The sequence below is a fragment of the Carcharodon carcharias genome, chromosome 13, assembly GCF_017639515.1.
Source record: "Carcharodon carcharias isolate sCarCar2 chromosome 13, sCarCar2.pri, whole genome shotgun sequence".
Lineage (NCBI taxonomy): Eukaryota > Metazoa > Chordata > Chondrichthyes > Lamniformes > Lamnidae > Carcharodon > Carcharodon carcharias.
In genome coordinates this window covers 67,231,781-67,255,386 of record NC_054479.1, presented here as the reverse complement: position 1 = coordinate 67,255,386, position 23,606 = coordinate 67,231,781, and the positions used below count along the sequence as shown (strand labels likewise).

Genomic DNA, 23,606 nt, shown 5'->3' with positions numbered 1-23,606 from the left:
TGGTGGAAAGGTTTTGAGGGATGGTCAGAAAGTGAGTTACTGACCTCAAAATCTTCTCTTGTAGCCACAACATTTATGTGGCTGTGTAGTAATTCTAACTGTTTAATATGCTAATCAGATACTGTGTATATCATCGAACTGCCATCGTGGCTCGGGAGCTAGCGAGGCACAACTTCGACATCATTGCTCTTACCAAAACCCGACTCGCTGAGGAGCGGCGGCTGAGAGGGGCCAGTGGAGGGTACATCTTCTTTTGGAAAGGGAAGTCTGGCTGTGATCCCCGCAGCCACAAAGTCTGTTTTGCCATGAGGAATAGGATAGCTGCCACGCTCTCCAAACTCTCTTTGGGGGTCAGTGAGAGGCTGATAACCCTACACCTGCTTCTCAGTCGTAACCAGTGCACCACTGTCATCAGCATATACTTTAGATTCTAACCACGAAGTAAAGGCAAGGTTCTACTCTGATCTCAATGGCGTCCTTGCTTCCATCCCCACGAACAACAAGATCATCCTCCTAGGTGACTTTAATGCTTGAATTGGATGTGACCATGAAACCTGGAGTGGAACTATCAGCAAGAATGGCGTGGAGATGGCCAGTGCCAATGGCATTCTACTCTTGATCAAGTGAGCCCAATATGATCTGATCATGACGAACACGGTCTTCCACCAGAAGAGCCAGCTCAAGACCATGTGGAGGCATCCTGGTCAGGGCTATGGCACCTCCTGGATGGCATCATTGTCTGAGGCAGAGACCTGAGAGACGTGCATGTCACGAGGGTCATGAGGAGTTCTGAATATTGCTAGATGGATCACCTACTTGTGCGCTTGGTGATGAACATCTGCCTGCCACCAAGATACCAGAGGACCCAAAAAACCACGCGGGGAAAGCTGGATGTTGCAGCCTTGATGGACCCGGGACTGCAGGAAGAGTTCCAGGCCCAGCTGCACGGTGCACTGGAACAAGTGCCCACCACTGATGCCATTTCCATCCAGGCAAATCAAATCTGCTATCCCAGACATTTGTGCACAGACTATCGAGTTTGCACCAGAATGGATGTGGTTTGATGCCAATGACAATGTGATACGTGATCTCCTTGAGCAGAAGTGAGCATCCTTCAACGCCTGGCAACGTCTCCCATGTACCCAGCAAGTGATGGCAGTGTACCACCAACTGAAGGCTGAAGTCCAGCGGTGCATTCAAAACATGAAGAACAACTGGTGGGTGGGAAGGCACACGACATTCAGGTCTCTGCCAACCAGCATGACATGCACAACTTCTTCTGGGCTACCAAGACGATCTATGGACCCTGCTCGACCGGGCAAAATCCTCTCCGATCACAGGACAGCTCCCAACTCCTCGAGGACGACGATGCCATCCGTCAGCATTGGAAGGAGCACTTCAAACTGCTCCTCAATCAGGGCTCCGCCGCACTGGAGGACACCATCCAAGCCACCCCACAACACCCTGTGGAGGATTCCCTCGGTGATCCACCAACCATTGATGAGCTTAAGCAGGCCATCCAACAGAGGAAAATTAACAAAGCTTGTGGGCCAGATGTTATATCCACAGAGGTCTACCCTACTGGCAGCTATCAACTCATGTCACAACTCTACCAGTGCATCCTCCACCTCTGGGATGAAGAGGACATCCTCTGGGATCTCAAGAATGCGACCATCATTACTATCCACAAGGGGACAGATCTGATTGTGAAAACTACAGCAGGATTTCCCTCCTGTCCATCATGGGTAGGATCCTGGCCGCATCCTCCTGAACCGCCCTCATCTGGTCACTGAGGAGATCCTCCCGGAAACCCAGTGTGGCTCCGACCATCCTGGGTACTGTGGACATGGTCTTTGTGGCTGGACAGATCCAGGAAAATGTCGGGACCAAAATCAAGAATTATTCCTCGTCTTCATCAACCTGATCAAAGTGTTTGATTCTTTAAATCATGAAGGTCTATGGATCGTTCTCCAAGGCTTTGGTTGTCCATTAATGTTTGTCAGCATCCTGAGACTCCTGCAGGACAACATGACCCCCACCATCCTGAGTGGAGGATCTGAAACTGACACCTTTCACATCCGGACCGGGGTCAAACAAGGTTGTGTGATCACCCCCACCTTGTTTATTGTTTACCTGACCGGCATTGTCCACCTCATCCAGGATGACCTACCACCTTGTGTCAGCATTCAGTATCATCTGGACAGGAAATTCTTCAACCTTAGTCACTTCCATGCAAAAATAAAACTCACCACCATGGGCACACTACACCTTCAGTTTGCAGGTGACTGCTGCATGATGGCTCACTCTGTACAGGACATGCAAAGGACACTTGACCTCTTCAACACCTCGTATAAGAGGCTTGGCCTGTCTTTAAACATCGCCAAGATGAAGGTCCTTCACTATCCTTCCCCGGGCCCATTGAGCATCCTCTGTGCCAATCACATAGATGGGGTAGCTCTGCATTATGTGCAGCACTTCTCTTATTTCAGCAGCCACCTCTCCCAAGGGACTACCATCACTGAGGAAGTCCAACACTGAGTCAGTTGTGCCAGCCCTGCCTTCTTCAAGCTGCACCAACGTGTCTTTGACAACAGGGACCTTTGCAAGTCAACAACAGTTCTGGTTTATAAGGCTGTTGTGTTGACCACCCTCCTGTACTGCAGCAAAACATGGACTGTCTACCAATGCCACATTAAGATCCTTGAGAGCTTCCATCAGCGGTGCTTGCGTCAAACCCTGGGGATCAAATGAGAGGACCGGTGGACTAAGGCAAGCTTTTTCCATGAAGCTATGTCTACCAGCATTGAAGACCTGCTCCTGTGGAACCAACAACGATTGATGGGCCATTGCTTCCAGATGCCCGAAAACCGCCTCCCTCGGCAGGTTCTCTTCTCACAGCTCTCCATTGGCCAAAGCTCAAAGGGCTGCCAAAGGAAAAAGTATAAGCATACACTCAAGGAGGCCCTGAAGCACAGAGGCACTAACTCCATAGACTGGGAGGAGAATGCTGCCAATTGCTCGGCATGGCACCACCTGGTCCATCAAGGCGTAAGCCACTTCGAGGCTCAGGGACTCGACAGCGAGGGGGAATGGTGGGGGCAGAGGAAGGAGAAGGAAGCCAACCCAGGGCTTCAATTTCCACTCCCCTGCACAACAATGTGCCCCCTGCTGCAGAAGAACATGTGGATCCAGAATTGGGCTCCTCAGTCATCTGATGTCTCACTAAGCCTGACAGATGTCATCCTCAATTCTGAGGGACCGGCAATGACATCATCTTCATAGCTGGGTCGCAGATGTGGGTGATGCTTATGGTATTTGAGCAGCATGTAAAGGTGCTTTCAACAGAAGTGTTGCAGGAAGAGCATCCTGGATTGTTTCCAGGTTGTGTAGTAATAAGATCATGAGCTCACAGGTTGAAGCAAAAAGAAGAAATTAAAATGCAGGGAAAGGATGTTGAAATTCAATTAGTTGATACTATCTTTGATAAGATTGTTCAGGAAGAGAGAATAAAGCTGAAGTGTTTAGGTCAAGGCAGCTGGTAGAGTTACAACAAAAGACGAATAAAGCAGTTATTTAGACAGCTCACTCAGAAACAGACACAGAATATATTCCAGAATGTTATTACCTTAAGGGCAATGTGTTAATGAGCGTCTGTATCAAGTTTCAGCAGATTAAAAATGGGTGGAAGTGCTTCAGATTGTTTTATGGATATAGAAATGAGATACTGAGAATAGCTCATGAAATGCCAATAGGGGGACATTTAGTAATTAGAAAAGCACAGGCGAAAAAAAACATTTTTATTGGCCTGGATTGCATTGAGATGTAGTAAAATTCTGTAAAACATGTCACACATGTCAGGTGATAGGGAAACCACAGGCAGTGATAATACCGGCACCTTTAATTCCAATTCAAGCATTTGAGGAACCTTTTACTAGGGCCATGATTGATTCCATAGGACCCCTTCCTAGGACTAAAAGTGGAAATCAGTACTTGCTGACATAATGGATGTGTCTACAAGGTTTCCTGAAGTGATACCATAAGGCCATAAGACATAGGAGCAGAAATTAGGCCATTCGGCTCATAAAGTCTGCTCCGCCATTCAATCATGGCTGAAAAGTTTCTCTACCCCATTCTCCCGCCTTTTCCCCGTAACCTTTGATCCCCTTACCACTCAAGAATCTATCTATCTTGGTCTTAAATACACTCAATGACCTGGCCTCCACAACCTTCTGTGGCAATGAATTCCATAGATTCACCACTGTCTGGCTAAAGAAGTTTCTCCTCAACTCTGTTCTAAAAGGTCTTCCCTTTACTCTGAGGCTGTGCCCTCGGGTCCAAGTCTCTCCTACTAATGGAAACATCTTCCCCACGTCCACTCTATCCAGGCCTTTCAGTATTCTGTAAGTTTCAATCAGATCCCCCCTCATCCTTCTAAACTCCATCGTGTATAGACCCAGAATCCTCAAACGTTCCTCATATGTTAAGCCTTTCATTCCTGGGATCGTTCTCGTGAACCTCCACTGGACCCTCTCCAAGGCCAGCACATCCTTCCTGAGATACGGGGCCCAAAATTGCTCACAATATTCTAAATGTGGTCTGACCAGAGCCTTATAAAGTATAAAGCCTCAGCAGCACATCCCTGCTTTTATATTCTAGTTCTCTCGAAATAAATGCCAACATTGCATTTGCCTTCCTAACTACCGACTCAACCTGCAAGTTAACCTTAAGAGAATCCTGGACTAGGACTCCCAAGTCCCTTTGCACTTCAGATTTCTGAATTCTCTCCCCATTTAGAAAATAGTCGGTGCCTCTATTCTTCCTACCAAAGTGCATGACCTTACACTTCCCCACGTTGTAGTCCATCTGCCACTTCTTTGCCCATTCTTCTAACCTGTCCAAATCCTTCTGCAGCCTCCCCGCCTCCTCAATACTACCTGTCCCTCCACCTATCTTTGTATCATCTGCAAACTTAGCCAGGATGCCCTCAGTTCCTTCATCTAGATCATTAATGTATAAAGTAAAAAGTTGTGGTCCTAACACTGACTCCTGCGGAACTCCACTAGTCACCGGCTGCCATCCTGAGAAGGACCCCCTTATCCCCACTCTCTGCCTCCTGCCAGACAGCCAATCTTCTATCCATGCTAGTACCTTTCCTCTAACACCATGGGCTCTTATCTTACTGAGCAGCCTCCTGTGCGGCACTTTGTCAAAGGCCTTCTGGAAGTTCAAGTAGATAATATCCATTGGCTCTCCTTTGTCTAACCTACTCATTACCTCCTCAAAGAATTCTAACAGATTTGTCAGGCATGACCTCCCCTTGATGAAACCATGCTGACTTTGCCCGATTTTACTATGCACTTCCAAGTATTCTGAAATCTCATCCTTAATAATGGACTCTAAAATCTTACCAATGACTGAGGTCAGGCTAATCGGCCTGTAATTTCCTGTCTTTTGCCTCACTCTCTGGTGAAATATTACAGCAAAGAGAATTGTGGAAGAGTTGACTAAATGTTTTACCATAAGAAATACAATCAGATCAGGGTTCAAATTTCATGTCACAGCTGTTTACAAAAGTAATGAACAGTTTGGGGATAAAACAGTTTAAGTCAACAGCTTAACATCTGGAGTCACAAGGGGCTTGGGAAAGATGGCATTAAACTTTTAAAACTATGATAAGGGCTTGTGCTCAAGACTATCCATGGGATTGGGATAGGGGAATTCCATTCTTGTTATTTGCCATTAGGGATGCTCCTAATGCTTTTGACTGGATTTAGTCCTTTTGAACTAATTTATGGTCATGAGGTAAGGGGACCACTGAAGTTAAATCATGAGAAACTGGTGGGTCAAAATTTGAAAACCATTCTCCTGGATTATATATCAAACTTCCAAGAAAGATTGAACAGACCATGTGAGTTAGCTAGGGAACATTTAAAGGTATCACAGCAAGTGATGAAAGTGAAGGCAGACAGGAAGGCTACAGCTCGTAGTTTTGCTGCTGGGGAAAAAGTGTTAGCTTTGTTACCAGTACTGGGTGAATCATTAAAGGCAAGGTTTAGTTGGCCTTACAAGATTGAAGAGAAACTAGGTGAACTAAATTATTTAATAAATATTCTAGATAGAAGAAAGAAGCAGAGGGTGTGTCATGTAAATATGCGTATTAAGTACTTTGACAGGGAAAAGGACCAAAAAGAAGTTTTAATGGTGGTAGATAAGGAGAAAGAGGTAGAAATGAACAATTCCAAAATTGATTTTCCTATAATCAAATTGGATAATGAGGAGGTACTTAAAAGTTTTAAATGTGTTTGTCACGAGAGTATAATAATTCTCATAATATTATTGTGATTTATTGTAAAAGTAGGTTAATAGTGGGGTTTTGATAGGGGGTGTGTGTGTGTGTGTGTGTGTGTGTGTGTATGAGTGATTTAGTTGAATTGGAGACAGCTAGTCTGGGGGCTTTGACTTTTGAAACGAAGCGAGGTTTGAAATGCTTAGTATGTAAACATGGCTAAGGTCTAAGCATGTAAGGTGTAAAGAAAATTTGCATTTTTAGATAGAAAGGAGAATTTGGTTTTCAAAGGGATCTCAGTCTGTTTACAAATAACCAGGCAAGCAAGTTAAGGGACGTGTTTATTTTTCTGAAGGGTTGTTGACAATATATAGTGGCAACACCATAGGATTTATATTATAAGAAAGGTAGAGTACCAAAGACACATGGGGCATGATTTTCCCGCCAGCGAGCTGGGGGCGGGACCCGCTCACCAACATGTAAAATGACGAGTGGTGAGACCAGGTGGAACTCCCGACATCATCGTACCCCATTTAAATTTTCAGGTAGGCGGGGGCACAGCAAAATCAGCTGTACGCCCGCTGATCTGTCAATGGCCAATTGAGGTCATTGACAGAGTCATTAAAGTAATTAATGGACCCGCCTGTCCAACCTTAAGTTTGGCGGGTAGGCCGGGAGCCCTGGTGGGCATTAGAAAAAGCATGAAACCTGATCCATGGGCGGGATGAGGTTTCATGTAGGTTTTAAAATATTATGGACATGTCCCAACATGAGGGGACATGTCAGAGAATACTTTTTTTCTACTTTTAATATTTTTTACTGTAGAAACAATCTCCCTGAGGCAGCACTTAGCCTCAGGGAGATGAGTGCGCTCTTTCATGCGCATGCGTTTAGGGATTCCCCCCCCCCTCCTCCACCTGCCCACACAGGGAGCCCATAGCACTTCCATGTGGATGTCACACTGGGTGGGCCTTAATTGGCCTGCCCACAGAAAATGGCGCCACGCCCCCGATCGAGGGTGCCAATCGGAAATGCACCTATGCGCGCCCGTACTTCAACTTCGCCCCCGACGGGGGGAAAATCCCGCCAATGGACAATGTGATTTACACATTAAAAGGGCAAAACATGTATAAAGGAGGAAGGCGTTGTAAGATCTACCAAAAGTGTGAGAAATGTCCAGTATTTGTGCATTAAGGCTGCTGTCTACAGAAACTAAAGTCAGGAAAAGCTACTTTGAATTCCATTGCCCAGGGTATTGTGTTTAACTTGTTTAAAATCTATTTTTTCTTACAGCTGCCTTAATGGGGGTCTAACTGGAAACTGGATTAATTAGGGGTCTTAGGAGTTATTGTAGCAGTAATTTGTAGACCTATGTATGAGCTTGAAATTTTTTCTTGCGTTAATAAATGTTTAATTTAGTTTTTTTTTAAATCTCTGAAGTTGTGATAGACTTATTACTTCTGAATTCAGGACACGCATCTCAAAATAAGTATGAATTGCAAAACTTTTGTGATAGTGTGACCAAGTTTCTTTAAAAGATTTGATCCACTTGGCACACATCACCTGCTAAGCCATAAAAATAATATTGAGTTACCTGCCAGACAAGTGTCAAAGTGATTTGGAAAAGCTATTACTGTCACACAGATCTATTTGTGGGAATAAGCTTTTGTGATGCCAGATGGACTATGTCTGTTTAAAATTATGCCATTTGGTATGAAAAATACACCAGCAACATTTCAAAGACTAGCAAACAAAGTAATTGCAGGACTGAGCAATTGTGATGTTTATATTGATGACTTGATAGTTTTCAGTCAGACGTAGGAGGAGCATTTACAACATCTGGAAGAATTATTTAATCAGCTGGGCAAGAGTGGGTCTTACCAGAAATTTGAATCAAATTTTAGCAGTGTAGTTGCTCCATTAACTGAAAATTTAAAAAGAACAAGAGCTTCAATGGACACAGGAGTGTCAGATGGCAATTTGACAGTTTAAAAACTGTATTGACTACGACATCAGTTTTAGCAGTACCTAATTATGTCAAACAATTTAAGTTGGCTGTTGACATGAGTGATGTATGCATTGGTGCTATGCTGTTGCAAGAAAATGAAACTGGAATTGAGAAGACGATAGGGTACTTTTCACGAAAGTTGAATGTACAACAGAGAAAATATTCAATGATCGTAAAGAAGACTCTGGGCCTGGTGTTCCACTCAGACAAAACATGACACAAGAGGTGAGCTTAGCTGTGATGCCTAAACGAAGCAGGACTTACACTCAACAAATTCTTGCAGCTGACTGTCAAGTTCCTTGGGAATATTGTGGATGCCTCTGATGTTAGAATTAATCCACAGAAGACGACCAGGGTCAAGGAGTTTCTACCTCCTTGGAATGTGACTGAGCTCCAGAGACTCAGGGGTATTGTAAACCAAGTCAGAAAGTTCCTGCCCAACAGAGCTGCCATCAATGAACCGCAATGTCAGCTGTTATGACAAGACAATACATAGCACTGGAGGAAGCACCACAGAGGTCATTTAAGAAAATGAAAGACATGCTGATACCACTGGATATTTTAGCTCACTATGTCCTAGAACTACCCACAATCATTGCTGCACATGCACCTTCTACAGGACTAGGAGCTGTGCTCTTTCAGACACAGATGGATGAAAAGTGTAGATCAGTTTACATATGAACATACAAACAAGGAGCAGGAGTAGGTCATTCAGCTCCTCGAGCCTGCTCCGCCATTTAATAAGATCATGACTGATCTGATAGTAACCTGAAATCTAAATCCCATCATCCCTGATAACCTATCAGCTCCTTGCTTACCAAGAATCTATCCACTTCTGCCTTAAAAATATTCATAGACTCTGCTTCCACCGTCTTTTCAGGAAGAGAGTTCTAACCCTCTGAGAGAAAAAATTTTGCCTCATCTGTTTTAAATGGTCGACCCCTTATTTTTAAACAGTGACTCCTAGTTCTAGATTTTTCCACAAGAGGAAGCATCCTCTCCACATCCACCCTGTCAAGACCCCTCAGATGTTATGTTTCAAATGTTACTTGGCATCCTGTTCATTGACAGAGATTGAACAGAGAGATGCAGTGATAGAGAACAAAGCACTAGATGCTTAATGGGCTCATGAGAAATTTGCAGATAATGTTCTTGGTCTCCAATTCAAGATAGAGACAGACCGCAAGCCTTTTGTGACATCCTTAAATTCTAAGGAGTTAGCAAAAATGCCTCCATGAGTATAACAATTCAGACTGAGGATGATGAGGCTCGATGCAAAGGCAGACAATGTTCTATGAAAGCAGCAGAATACAGCCAATGCTTTAACCCACACCCCAGTGGCAAGGTGATGTAATCCATGCTGAAGAGGTAGAAACCTTTGCATCGACAACAACCACAACTCTACTAGGGTGATGCACAGAAATCTGATGAAGAATGTGCTCAATTCAGAGAGTACTGCTTCAAAGAATGGCCAGCATACATGCTACACAATCCCATTCTCAGACAGCTGAACAGGGTGTAGTTGATGATTTACTCATCTATGAAGAGACAGTGGTCATTCGGAGAGCTCTGAGACTTGACATGCTACAATGATTGCACCAAGGACATTTGTGAATCACAAAATGTTGAACCAGGGCAGGATATTCCGTTCAGTAGCCAGGTCTCTCAAAGTCACCTGAAGAGATGACACCAAACTGTATTACTTGTGCTATTCATCTTTAGGGGACAAGAGAGCCATTTGAAGTCATCTTCCTTCCCATTGCAACTGTGGGAGCTCCTCATAGGAAGAAGACTGAAAATTCAACTTCGCACTTTCACACACGCACTCATGCTGCAGGTACAAGCTGATGAGTTGGACAAAATGAGAGTGAGAGAGGGGGGGGGGGAAATATCATTCCAACCAGGTGTGGAATGACGACAAACGCTACAAGATACAGCAATTGTCTTTATAAGAAGGAGGAGGAAAGAAGAGGAACTAAGCAAAGAAAACAAGATTAAGGACTGCAACACACCAGAATTTAAAACGGTTTGTTTGATCTTCACAATATAGAAAGGAATCAGAGATTTGGGGTGGGGAGGAGATGTAGTATAATGGGTTAACTCTATTTAATAAACTAATCAGATACAATGTACATCATCACAGGGAGTGATGCAACTCCACATGATTTGCTCACTCTTGTACAACATCGTGGAAGATCACAGAATCACAGAATTGTTGTGGTGTAGCAGAAGGCCATCATGTCTGCACCGGCTCTCTGAGCATTTTAACTTAGTGCCAATCTCCTGCCCTTTCCCCGTACCCCTGCATATTGTTTCTATTTAGATAATCATCCAATGCCCTCAAATGCTTCAATTGAACCTGCCTCCACCACACTTCCAGGCAGTGCATTCCAAACCCTAACTGCTCGGTGTGTGAGAGTTTTTTCTCACCTCGCATTTGCTTCTTTTGCAAAACACTTTAACACTCTGCCCTCTGGTTCTCGTTCTGTTTATGAGCAGGAACAGTTTCTCCCTGTCTACTCTGTCCAGACCTCTCATGATTTTGAAAACTTCTGTCAAGTTTCCCCTCAGCCTTTTCCTCTCCAAGGAAAACAGTCCCACCTTCTCCAACCTTTCCTCATAACTGAAGTTTCTCATCCCTGGAACCATTCTTGTAAACCTCTTCTGCACTCTCTCCAATGCGTTCACATTTTTCCTATAGTGTGACACCCAGAACTGTACACAATACTCCAGCTGAGGTCCAACCAATGCCTTATATAAGTTCATCATAACCTCCCTGCTCTTGTATCTATGCCCCTATTAATGAAGCCTAGAGTACTGTATGCTTTAGAAACAGCTCTCTCTAACGTCCTGTCACCTTTAATGACTTATGTGCATATATATCTAGGTCTCTCTGCTCCTGCACACCCTTTAGAATAGTACTCTTTATTTTATACTGTCTCTCCATGTTCCTTGTATCAAAGTGTATCGCCTCACACTTCTCCACATTGAGCATCATCTGCCACCTGTCTGCCCACTCCACCAATGTGTCAATGTCCTTTTGAAGTTCTACACTGTCCTCCTCATAGTTTACAATTCACCCAAGTTGTGTGTCACCTGCAAACTTTGAAATTGTTCCCTGCACACCAAGGTCTAGATCATTTACATATATAAAGAAAAGAAAGGGTCCCAATACCGACCCCTGGGAAACTCCACTACAAATCTTCTTCCAGCCCAAAAAATATCCATTAACCATTAGTCTCTGTTTCCTATCCCTCAGCCAATTTTGTATCCACGTTGCTACTGCCGCTATTATCCCATGACCTACAGCTTTCCTCACAGGTCTGTTGTGTGGCACTGTATCAAACACCTTCTGGAAGTCCATATACGCCACATCAATGGTCTTGCCCTCATCAACCATCCCTGTTATCTTTTCAAAAAATTCCAGCAAGTCACGATTTTCCTTTAACAAATCCATGCTGACTCTTCTGAGTCAATTCACATTTTTCCATGTGACTATTAATTCTATCCTGAATAATTTCTAGTAGCCAGCAGCAATATGTGTTCCAATAAAGCTTGTGTTTTACATACCTCTGCAGACTCAGTAAGTATTCTATATCAGTCGGTCAATACTGACAATATTATAGTCCAGTTCAGCTTTTGCTCAATGGATAATGATGGTGAAGTGTTCAGTAATGAAAATTTCATTGAATGTCTAGGGGAGATGGTTTTATTCCCATTGTTAGAGATGTTTATTGCCTGACATTTGTGTCAGGCGATTGCTATTTGTCACTGATCAGCCCAAGTTTGAACATTGTCCAGTTCTTGCTGCACACAGGCGTGAGCTGCCTCATTAGCTGAGAAGTTTTGAATGGGACTGAACGCTGTGAAATCAGCGAATGTCCTCACTTCTGACCTTATGATAGAGGGAAGTTCATTGATGCAGCAGCTATAGATGGTTGGCCTCAGACATTAACCTGAGGAACCCTTGCAGTGATATCCTGGAAGCAATTTCATGAGTCTACCAGAACAGATCCTCATCTCCTTTGGAGGGGATCAGGGGTTTGAAACCTGTGGGTGGTCCTTCAGACTTTGCTGGGCAGAAGGGGAATTGGTAGATGTTCTGTCTCACTGTTCAGTTTCATTGTATCTGTTTGGATGACATAAGACTGTGGATGTGATGTCTGTTCAACCACTTGCCCATAGTGAGCTTGGTCTTGGATCCAAGCTGGCTCCCCTGGTTGGAAGTCCTGCAGGTTGTGTGCCTTGTGATGTTTGTCATAGTCCCTTTCTGCTGGATATGACTGCAACCAGTGGAGACTTTTCCACCTGATTCCCGTTGACTCCAGTTTTGCTGGGCTTCTTGGTCAAATCCAGCCTTGAAGTCAAGGGCGGTCAAGGGGAGATGGTGGCATAGTGGTAATGTCACTGGACTAGTAATCCAGAGACCCAGCATGGGGCATGGGTTCAAATCCCAAGTTGGTGGAATTTGAGTTCAGTTAATAAATCTGGAATATAAAGCTAGTATAGGTAATGGTGACCATGACGGCTATCGTCGATTGTTGTAAAAACCCATCTGATTTACTATTGTCCTTTAGGGAAGGAAATCTGCCGTCCTTACCCAGTCTGGCCTACATGTAACTCCAGATCCACAGCAATGTGGTTGACTCTTAAATGGCTGAGCAAGCTGCTCAGTTTAAAGGCAATTAGGGATGGACAACAAATGCTGGCTTTGTTAGCAGTGCCCACATCCCATGAAAGAATAAAGGGGAAATAAAAGTCACTCTCACCTTACCACTTGAGTTCAGTTCTTTTGTCCATGTTTGGGCTGTAATGAGGTCAGGATTCTGGAAGAATCCAAACTGAGTGTCAGTGAGTAGGTTAATGCTGTGTAAGTGCCACTTGTTGGCACTGTCAACAATACCTTCCATCACTTTGCATTGATTGAGGGTAGACTGATGGGGTGGTAATTGGTTGGGTTGGATTTGTCCTGTTATTGTGGACAGGATATACGTGGGGGATTTTCCACGTTGCTGGCTAGAAACCATTTTGTAGCTGTACTGGAACAGCTTAGCTAGGGCCGTAGCTAGTTCTGGAGCACAAGTCTTCAGTGCTATTGTCAGAATATTGTCAGAGTCCGTAGCCTTTGCAGTATCCAGTGCCTTCAGCCTTTTCTTGATACTACGTGGAGTGAATCAAATTGTCTGAAGACTGGCATTGTGATGTTGGGGACCTCAAGAGGAGGCCAAGATGGATCATCCATTTGGCATTCCTGGCTGAAGATTGTTGTAAATGCTTTAACTTTTGCACTGATATACCTGGGTTCCCCCATCACTGAAGATGGTGATATTTGTGGAGAGTCCTCTTCCTGTTACTTGTTTAATTGTCCACCACCATTCACAACTGGATGTGACAGGGTGACAGGGCTGCAGAGCTTAGATCTGGTTGTGGGATTTGTGAAGATGGCTTTTTAAAAAAAATACTTTTGGGAATATGGTAGTATTCTGTGAAAAAGTGTGAGAGTGTGTATGTGAGAGATGGTGATTAAAATATGAAATGGTGTAGACAAGGTAAACACAGGTTACTATTTCACATTAATGCGGGAACATATGAGAAGATAGTATAAATTAAAACTAGTGGTAAATAATCAACACACTTGTTAGGATGAAGCTCTTTATATGGAGAGTAATCAATGTTGGAAACAAACTGCCAGCTGGAGAGTATAGACCAAAATATTAAGGACATTTAAAATACAGTTGGATTCTAAGGCAAACAACCTGTATTGTTCGAGCAATGAGATTCACTGGGCTTTTCTCATCTTGAACTTTTCTCCAATTTTGATGAGTACAATTAGTTTGAATTGAGATCTGTTGTCCCTGAATAGTTCTCAGATTTTGAAACTTCCAGTGATGGCATTGAAAGAACTGCCTGGCTCCCGCTAGAAGGTTTCCACCTCTTTGAAAGACAAGGAACACCATCACCTCAAAGTTTCTCTTCCAAGTCACACAGGCCATTAAATTGTACATATTCCCTGTTCACTACATCAAATCCTGGATGTTCTACCTCACAGCATTGTGGGAGCAACTTCAACACACAGACTGCAGAGGTTCAAGAAGGAGGTCCACCATCATCTTTTCAAGGGAAACTAGAGATGGATAATATTCCAAGATTGTTTTTAATGTGTTATTACAACCTTCCGCAGACATGCATATAAATTGTGTTTTCAGTTTTGTCACATTGTATGTAATCCTTGTTGAACCGTATGTTTGGGAGGAGTGTTGGGTGCTGTTGTCATTTGAATTCATATTCACCCTCCTGTATGTTTGAAACATTTATTTGGCATAATTGTATTAAATTCAGTTCCTGCTCCACAGGTGGGATTATAAATCTTCAGGACCTGAAAAACTACACACCTCAATTATCTGAAGATGTGATAAACATATCAGTTGGAGACGACACATTGTTCGTGCCCAGCGCTCCCTCCAGTGGGCTTGTGCTTGGATTGATACTGAACATCCTGAAGGGTGAGATATCACAGCAGTGAAATTCTGTCCAGCACCATTGGTAACATCAGTGGAAATCTGGGAGCAGGAATAGAGCCACCTGTTGTGTGTTTCACTAAATCAGACTAACCAATGCTCATCTGCAGGCAGCCATTATTGAACTTACTTTATTTACACCTCAACAGAGAGGGCAATATAACAAAATGCTCGGACCTTGCAATATAATACAACGCTGTTTGCTTCTCTACGGTTCCCACTGCAGATATGATCCACGGCAAACCTCCTGTTGCTGTACGACTGGATTGTTCAAACTTCCAGTTTCTGGGCAGCAGCCCTTCCCTGAGGACTTCCTGGAATTGTTTATCGTGCTTACGTCATTATTTTTATAAATGATTATGTTATGAACACAGCCGGTGTTAACTGATGCACAAACCAAATCCCAGAGGGAAACTTAGCTTACGGGCCATATCCTTTTTTTTGTATTCTGAAAAAGAGAAGAAGACATACCGATCTCAGTAGTAAGAAGTCCAGTGGTACTTTTGGGATTTAAAAAAATTAAAAATGCAAGTTTTATTAACAAGAATAAAATAAAACTTAAACACATAAGATTACAGTTATACAATTAAGGTTAGGCTTACAAAACATTCTCCCTAAAACTCTACTTGGTCAAATCCACAAGCAAACACCACCAGTCAACACTCCCCTATGATGTTAGCTATAGAAAAATCTAGTTAAATTACAGAAGACAAACTTCAATAAAGGCACACCATATGACCGCTACCCTCTTCCACTCTACAATACAAATATTAGATCCAACCTATTTGCTTGTACCTCAAACTTAACACCTCTATCCTTTCCTTGTTTTATACCCCGCAGACAACCTGATTCCTCTTAATCTCTTGCCCAGCTTAATTAAATCATACACATACACACACACGGACACAGACATGGAGACCCAGCCTTCTTTACAGAAATGGTTCTGCTATTGATTCTGGAGGATGCCGCAGAGGCATTGCTGATGGAATTTCTCTAGCGTTCTTATGTGTCACTGAAACATGTGAAGTAAGATAGTGTGGAAAGGTCATCGACCTGAAACATTAACTGTTTTTCTCTCCGCAAATGCTGCCTGACCTGTTCATTATTTGCAGCATTTTATGTTCTCAATTTAAAGGTCAGTGTCTGAAGTGTGTTCTTAGGGAGAGGGGAGAAGAGGACAATTCCAGTTGGAGCATGGAAGGACAATCAATGGACCGGAAGATTTTTGTGAATCTAGGTCTGCAGGATGTTTCATGTGCCTGCTTGTCCCAAAAAACAAACACCATTGGTATTTTGCAAGTCTCTTTTCACTGGTTAGGTTACTCTGTCCATGGTTCCTGAAAATTGTGCTGGGCTCCCACAGCCAGCAGAGGGCCCAATTTAAATATTTTAATAGGGCTTCTGCCTGTTTTGATTAAAGTGTTGACAACTCATTTCAAGTCCGGCTTGGGCAGCCAATGGGCAGTAGACTTATTTTTTTTTAATTCTTTGTTTGCCATCTGTCATTTCATTACAAGAGATAGGCGCTAATCGCTCATAAGGGATTGTGCAAACACGTAATAGGTTCATTTATTTAGACAAGGCACATAGGAACATTCATACATAGGTAGAAAGCTTGAAGACATCAGCATTAGAGCTATGTGTGTGTGTGAGCTCTGCTCAAAGACAAAAGTATAACTAAAACTAGATCACATGACACACTCCCCCTCTAGTGATGTCATGCTGCTATCTCTTAAAGGCATAATACAACATTGCCCTTTCTCTTTCCCTACTTCCAAAGAAGTATAACTATTTACAATACCTATTCTTGCTAAGTTACCATTACATACTGTTGCACCTAGGAGTCTCTAAAGAATAGAGATAATCTGCTGGTACGCCCAGATCATGTAATGGTCAGGTTTCCAGCATCTGCAGTATTTTGCTTTTATCTTGCAATGGTAACCTTGTGTAGAGGTTTATTTAATTTCTCACAGTGATCTATGGGATTGCCTTTCTTGGATGTTGTTTGTGGTTGCATTTGAGATCTTGTCCCAGAGACAATAGGAGTGTACAGTGGTTGAGGGGCTGGAATAGATCTAATTTGTCCTCGGTTGCACCTTACCGTTGCACCTTTGTGTGTAATAGCTTCATAGGATCTTCGTTCCGAACAAATCCTTGTCACCTTGACTGGTTGCCACAGACCTTCTGTGGGATCCTGGGTGCGAACTTGCTGTCCCAACCGTAAACTTAGCAATTCAGTACCTGCATTTTATCATGCACTTTGGTCATCTTCTCTTGCAGTTTTAAAAGTTGCTCCCTGATTTTTGAGAGAGTAGAATGGGTAAGAGTAAGTAAATTGGTATGCATCGGTCTGCAAACATGAGCTCTGCTGGTGATGGGATAGTTTCACTTAAAAGCATCACTTTCAGATGTAACATTACAATGTGTAGATCCTGCTTGGCCCATCTACATTTGAGAATTAGGGGTCTTACCATATGAATCATTCATTCAGCAACACTGTTATATCTAGGGTAATGAGAAAAAGCAACGTGATCAATATTCCACTTCTCACACATATCCTGAAGTGGTTTGCTGATAAATTGTGGATAATGATCTCTCTCGGTGCACCAAATGAACTGAAAATAGCACTTGTGCAACAGTTGTTCTTGATGTAATGTGCAATTGTTGAAAAATGAGGTACTTGGTACAGTAGTCAACAATGACAATGAAGCCAGTGCCATGAACATGAAAGAGGTTGAATGCAATTTTTGATAAAGGATGGGTAGGAATTTCATATGGAATCAATGGTATTTTGTGCTGACTTGGCATATTCTCTTGACATGCCTTGCATTCTTGACTACGACTTCAATGTTATTGTTCATACCTGGCCAAAATACTGTCTCTCTTGTGAGTCTTCGCCCATGCTTAAATTATGAAGTCAGTGAACAATATCAGGTCACAAATATTCCAGTATGATGACCTGCTTTCCTTTATAAATGGCTCACTGGGTGATGCCTATCTCCTGCAAATGTAACATTGCAGCTCCCTCAAAGCTGCCAAATTTGTTGAAACATTTTGGGATATTTCAATGTTAGGTCCTGATAGTGTGAAACATGTATTCACTGCTGTGTGTCTCATCATGCAGAACATTGTCATTTTCTGGTTTGTCAGTCATTTCATGTATATGTTTCTGATGGGATACCAGATGGTTATTCTTATTGTACACAACAGGCATCTTCAAGCAGTCAGTTTGGATCATTGCATGGCTCTTTGTAACTGCATCAGCTTTTGCTCTAGTGCACTGCCACTGCCAGTGGGCCTTTCTGCCACACACCTTGCAGAATTGATAGATAGCTGGGCATTTCCTTGGTGCATGCAGAAGTCCACACCTTCCACATGTCTTGCTAGATATGGGTGTTCTCGGAAGTGCATTCACAACTGGTATTGTACTTAGGATCTGTAAGCTTTGTCAACCAGTGAGGATTGCTTTGTACTTATGTCCATCCTTGAGTTGTTTTTCAACGCTATATGTTTTGGGTTTGTCTAGCAGACCTTTTTATAATTCTTCCATGGGACTGGATGCGATCACCAACTCAGCAATTCTGTCTGCTAGCTCTATGTTTGAAAGATCACAGTATATATACCGGTGCATAGGGGGAAATAGTTGCTTTAGGTAAGGCTTGTTGCAAGAAGCAGAGCTTGCTGAGTTGGGATGCCGGTGAAGGGGAGGAGGAGGTGTTCATTTCTTCCACTCTATTTCATCCTCCAGCATTTGACTTCCATTTTGGTGCAGCAGAAAAAGTAGGTTAATTAGTAACTAGTAGTTAACTGGAGATGTCCGAGAGCTTAAAGCAGCGGAGAGAGACAGCCGTGGGTTTACAGATAAAATCTAAAACTGATGACACAGGCATCCTGTAAGTTGATTGGGTGGCAAGTATAGGCTTTTTCACACTCAGCACAGAGGTGGTGACTGGTGAGTGACAGGTGAGTTATTATATTATACCATACTGTAGTAAACACTTTATATAAAGTCTAAGGTATGTCAGTGCAGCTCAGCCACGTGGAATGTGCATCCTGAGGGATGTGGGCAATCGTGCAGTCATCGTGCAGTGCCACAAAGTGGCAAAGATGACTACAACTGCAGGAAGTGTCACCAGCTGAAGAAACTTGAGCTCCGGGTAGCAGAACTCAAGCGATGGCTGGAGTCACTGATATGCATACACAAGGTGGAGGATTATGTGGATAGCACATTTTGAGAGGTGGTAACACTGCAGCTAAGGGGTACACAGGCAGACAGAGAATGGAGGACTGTCAGCATATCTAAGAGAAACAGGCAGGTAGGGCAGGAATTCCCTGAGGCTTCTCCTCTCTAACCACTTTTCCATTTTGGATACTGGTGAGCGAGATGGTTCCTCAGAGGACTACAGCAAGAGCTAAGTTTGTGGCACCATTGATGGCTCTGATACACAGGTGGAAAGGGGGAAGAGTGGAAGAGCTATACTGCTAGGGGATTCTATAGTTAGGGGAGCAGACAGGTGTTTCTACAGCCGTAGACATGACTCCATGACAGTATGTTGCCCCCCCACCCCTCCCCAATGCCAGGATCAAGGATGTCACAGAGCAGCTACAGGACATCCTTTTGGGGGAGGGTAAAATACCAGTGGTCATGGTCCACATTAATACCAATGATATAGGTAGGAAAATGGATGAGATTCTGAAAGCAGTATTTAAGGAGTTAATTATTTAATAGGTGGATATTCATTTACCGAATCTGGCAGCAGTAGACATTCTGTGACTTACAACTGTTTTATTGTTAAACTATAGTTCAGTACAAATACCAGTTTCCACTCTTCCCTTTAGGATCCTTTCCCTATCCAGGAGCAAAAACCCACCTACTGGGGAAAAACCCAGCTCTTAAGTATCGGCTTCACTGAGCATCACGTGCTCTCAATTCACTCTGAAGCTTGGCCTCGTTTAATCTTAAAGGGACCTGCGTTTCTAACATTGTCATTAGGAAGGGAATTAAAAAGGACATTAAGAGCAGTAATCTAGGCTTACTCCTAGTGCCACGTACTCGTGAACATAAGAACAGGAAGATTGAGCAGTTCAACATGTGGCTGGAGAAATGGAATAGGAGGGAGGGCTTTAGGTTTCTGAGGCATTGGGATCAGTTCTTGGGCAGGTGGGACCTGTACAAGAAGGACGGGTTACCCCTTAACAGGACTGGGGTGGATGTCCTTATGGGGAGGTTTGCGAGGGCTGTTGGGGAGGGTTTAAACTAGATTATCAGGGGAATGGGAACCTGAGGGGAAATTCAGAGTGAAAAGGAGAGAAAACTGGCAGTGGGAAGTAGTGAAGTATCAACTGATAATGAGGATATATCAGAGAGTAGTATCAAGGTAAATACTGTATTTGGAGAGTTTGATAGAATTAGGGTAGGCAATAGTAAGTCCTTAGAAAGGGTCAGAAAGTAAAGCTTAAATCAGGACTATTGTGCATGTATGTGAATGCATGGAGTGTGGTTAATAATATTGGTGAACTGCAGGCACAGATTGACAAATGGAATTATGATATTATTGCAATAACAGAGACCTGGCTGAAAGAAGGGCAGGACTGTCCATTAAATATTCCTAGGTACAAGGTGTTTAGGAGAGACAGGAAAGGAAGAAAAGCTCGGGGGGTGGTGGGGTGGCAATATTAATTAAAGATGGCATTACAGTACTGGAGAGAGAGGATGTTCCAGAGGGGTGAAGGAAGGAATCTCTCTGGCTAGAGATAAGGAATGGGAAAGGTGCAATAACATTGATTGGTGTAGAATATAGACTATCAACTAGTGGAAGGGATGTGGAGAAACAAATTTGCAAAGAAATTACAGAGGTGCAAGAATTATAGAGAAATCATAATGAGGGACTTCAATTATCCAAATATAGACTAGGATAGGAATATTGCAAAGGGACAAGAAGGATGAGAGTTCCTGGAATGTATTCAAGATAATTTTCTGCAGCAGTATATTTCCAGTCCAATGAGAGGGCAGGCACCATTGGATCTGGTTCTGGGGAATGAGTTGGTCCAAGTGGATTAAATATCAGTGGTAGATCCTCTAGGGGACAGTAATCAGTGTATCATGAGATTGAGGTTAATCATGGAAAAGGACAGGGAACAATCCAGAGCAGGGATAATTAATTGGGAGAAAGCCAACCTTGATGGGATGAGAATGCATGAGTTGAGTGAGTTGGAATCAAATGTTGGTAGAAAAGACAGTGGCTGAACAATGGGCCACCTTCAAAGATAAAATATTGCAGGCAAAGGTATGTTCCCTTGAAGGGGAAAGGTAGGACAAATAAATCCAGAGCACCCTGGATGACGAAAGAGATAAAGGTGAAGATGAAAAGGAAGAAGTGCGCATACAACAGATGTCAGGTAGAAAATACAATGGAGAATCAGGCTGAATATAGAAGGACCAGAGGGGTAGTGAAGAAACTAATAAGAAAAGCAAGGAGAGAGCATGAAAAGAAGCTGGCAGCGAACTTAAATAATAAAAGGGTGGTAAAAGAAAGAGGGCTGATTTGGGATAAAAAGGGAACTTGTATGTGGAGACAGAAGAAGTAGCAGAGGTATTTACTTTGTATCTGTCTTTACAAAGTAAGAAGATGCTACCTAGGCCGAGGTGAGAGAGAAGGTAACTGGTACACTAGAAGAACTTACATTTGAGAAGGAGGTGTTAGAAAAGCTATCTCTACTGAAAATAGTTACGGTAATAGATAAGGACTGGATGAGATGCACCCAAGTGTACTGAGGGAAGTCAGAGTAGAAGTTGCAGAGGCACTAGTGATAATCTTCCAGTCTTCCTTAGACACAGGGGTGGTGCCAGAGGACTGAAGAAATGTGAATGTTGCACCCTTGTTCCAAAAAGGGGTGCAAGGATAAAGCCGGCAACTACAGACCAGTTAGTTTGACTTCAGTGGGACGGAAACTTCTGCAGCAGGATTTTTACCTTATCTGGCAGGTGAACCCTGGAGCGGTCGCGAAACTGACTGCCGCCCGCTATCAGGACCCAACCACGACTTCAAGCTGGCTGGCCAGTTAATGACCAGTTAGCGTGAATCACATGCTGCAACATTGAGTGCTGCTGGGGTGGGGGCGGGAGCAGGGCGAGAGTGGAAGTTTGCACACGGGGGCGGGTGCATGCACTGAAAGCTCCCTGAAGGCACAGAGCTGCCTCAGGGAGCTGAAGAATTTTAAAAACATAAGTAAAGAATTTAAAAATGTTAAATACCTGTCCTCTCCTGTGACTTTGTCACATGAGCAGGGGCATGTTATAAATGAGATTTAAAAATTTTGATTTTATTTTTAATTCCTGTTGGAAACCTCATCCTGTCCTTGGATGACATTTCATAAAAATCCAAAGGCCACCTGGCTGATTTGCCTGCCTGCCAACCTTATGGTTGGACAGCAGTGAAAAATTACATTTAATTATTACTTTAATGACCTTAACAGGCCTGTTAATTATTGGCAGGCATGCTGCCGACTCACGTGTGCGCCCACCGACCCAAATATCGTGCGAGCGTGGGATGACACCGGCTGACGTCATTGGGCCACTATTTTCCCCCATTCGGGTCGGGCACACGCCTGCTCAACAATAGAAACATTCTGCCCCTGGAAACTATAGTTCAGGACAAAAGCAATAGTCACTTAGACAAATGCAGGATAATTAAAGAAAGTCAGCATGGATTCATTAAGGGAAAATCAAGTTTAACTAACTTGTTGGAGTTTTTTGAGGAGGTAACAGAGAAGGCTGATAAGGGCAGCATTGTTAATCTGGTGTAAATGGATTCTCAAAAGGCATTTGATACAGTGCCACGCAACAGACTTGTGAGCAAAATTGTAGCTCATGGAATAAAAGGGAAAGTAGGCACTTGGATAAGAAATTGGCTGAGTGACAGGAAACAGAAAAGTGATAAATGCTTGTTTTTCAGATTAGAGGAAGGTTTGTAGCGGAGATCCTCAGGGATCAGTGTTGGGACCCTTGCTCTTTCTGACATATATTATTAACCTAGACTGTGATATGCAGGGCACGATTTCAAAATTTGATGGTACAAAAATTGAAAACATTGTCAACTGTGATGAGCATAGTCCTGAACTTCAAAAAGGCATAGACATGTTGGTGGATTGGGCAGACAAGTGGCAGGTGAAGTTCAAAGCAGAGAACTGTGAAGTGATTCATTTTGGCAAGAAGAATGTGGAGGGACAGTACAAAATAAAGGGAGAGCCTCTAAAGGAGGTGCAGAAACAGACGGATCTCAGTGTATATGTACATAGGTCATTGAAAATGGCAGGGCATATTGAGAGACCAGTTAATAAAGTATATAGTCTCTTAGGCTTTATTAAAAGGGGCATTGAGTATAAGAATAAGGAGTCCATGTTGAATTTATATAAGACACTAGTTAGTCATCTGGAGAACAGCATCCAGTTCTGGGCGCCATACTTAAGGAAGGATGAAGGCATTGGCAAGGGTACAGAGGAGATTCACAAGAATGATTCCAGGGCTAAAGAACTGTAGCTATGAGGATAGATTGGAGCAGTTGGGACTGTTTTCCTTGGAGAAAAGAAGGCTGAGAGGAGACTTGATAGAGGTATTCAGGATCCTGATGGGTATGGACAGGGCAAATAGTGAGAAACTGTTCCCATTCAAGGGAGTATGAAGAAATAGGGGGCACAGATTCAAAATAATTGGCAAAAGGAGTAAAAGTGATGTGAGAACATTTTTTTCACCCTCAAGGTGGCTGGCGTCTGGAACAAATTCCCTGACAGGATG

At 43.2% G+C, this 23,606-nt stretch overlaps 1 protein-coding gene across 1 annotated transcript in view; it reads left to right on the top strand.

The window, feature by feature from the left end:
* The window catches only part of LOC121286054 (glutathione hydrolase 1 proenzyme-like), a 114,706-nt gene that overhangs the window by 37,176 nt on the left and 53,924 nt on the right, over positions 1-23,606 (top strand). Inside the window, exon 6 of the mRNA XM_041203065.1 lies at positions 14,648-14,797. Within this exon, the coding sequence (XP_041058999.1) occupies positions 14,648-14,797 (150 nt within the window). The remainder of the gene's footprint in view (positions 1-14,647; positions 14,798-23,606) is intronic.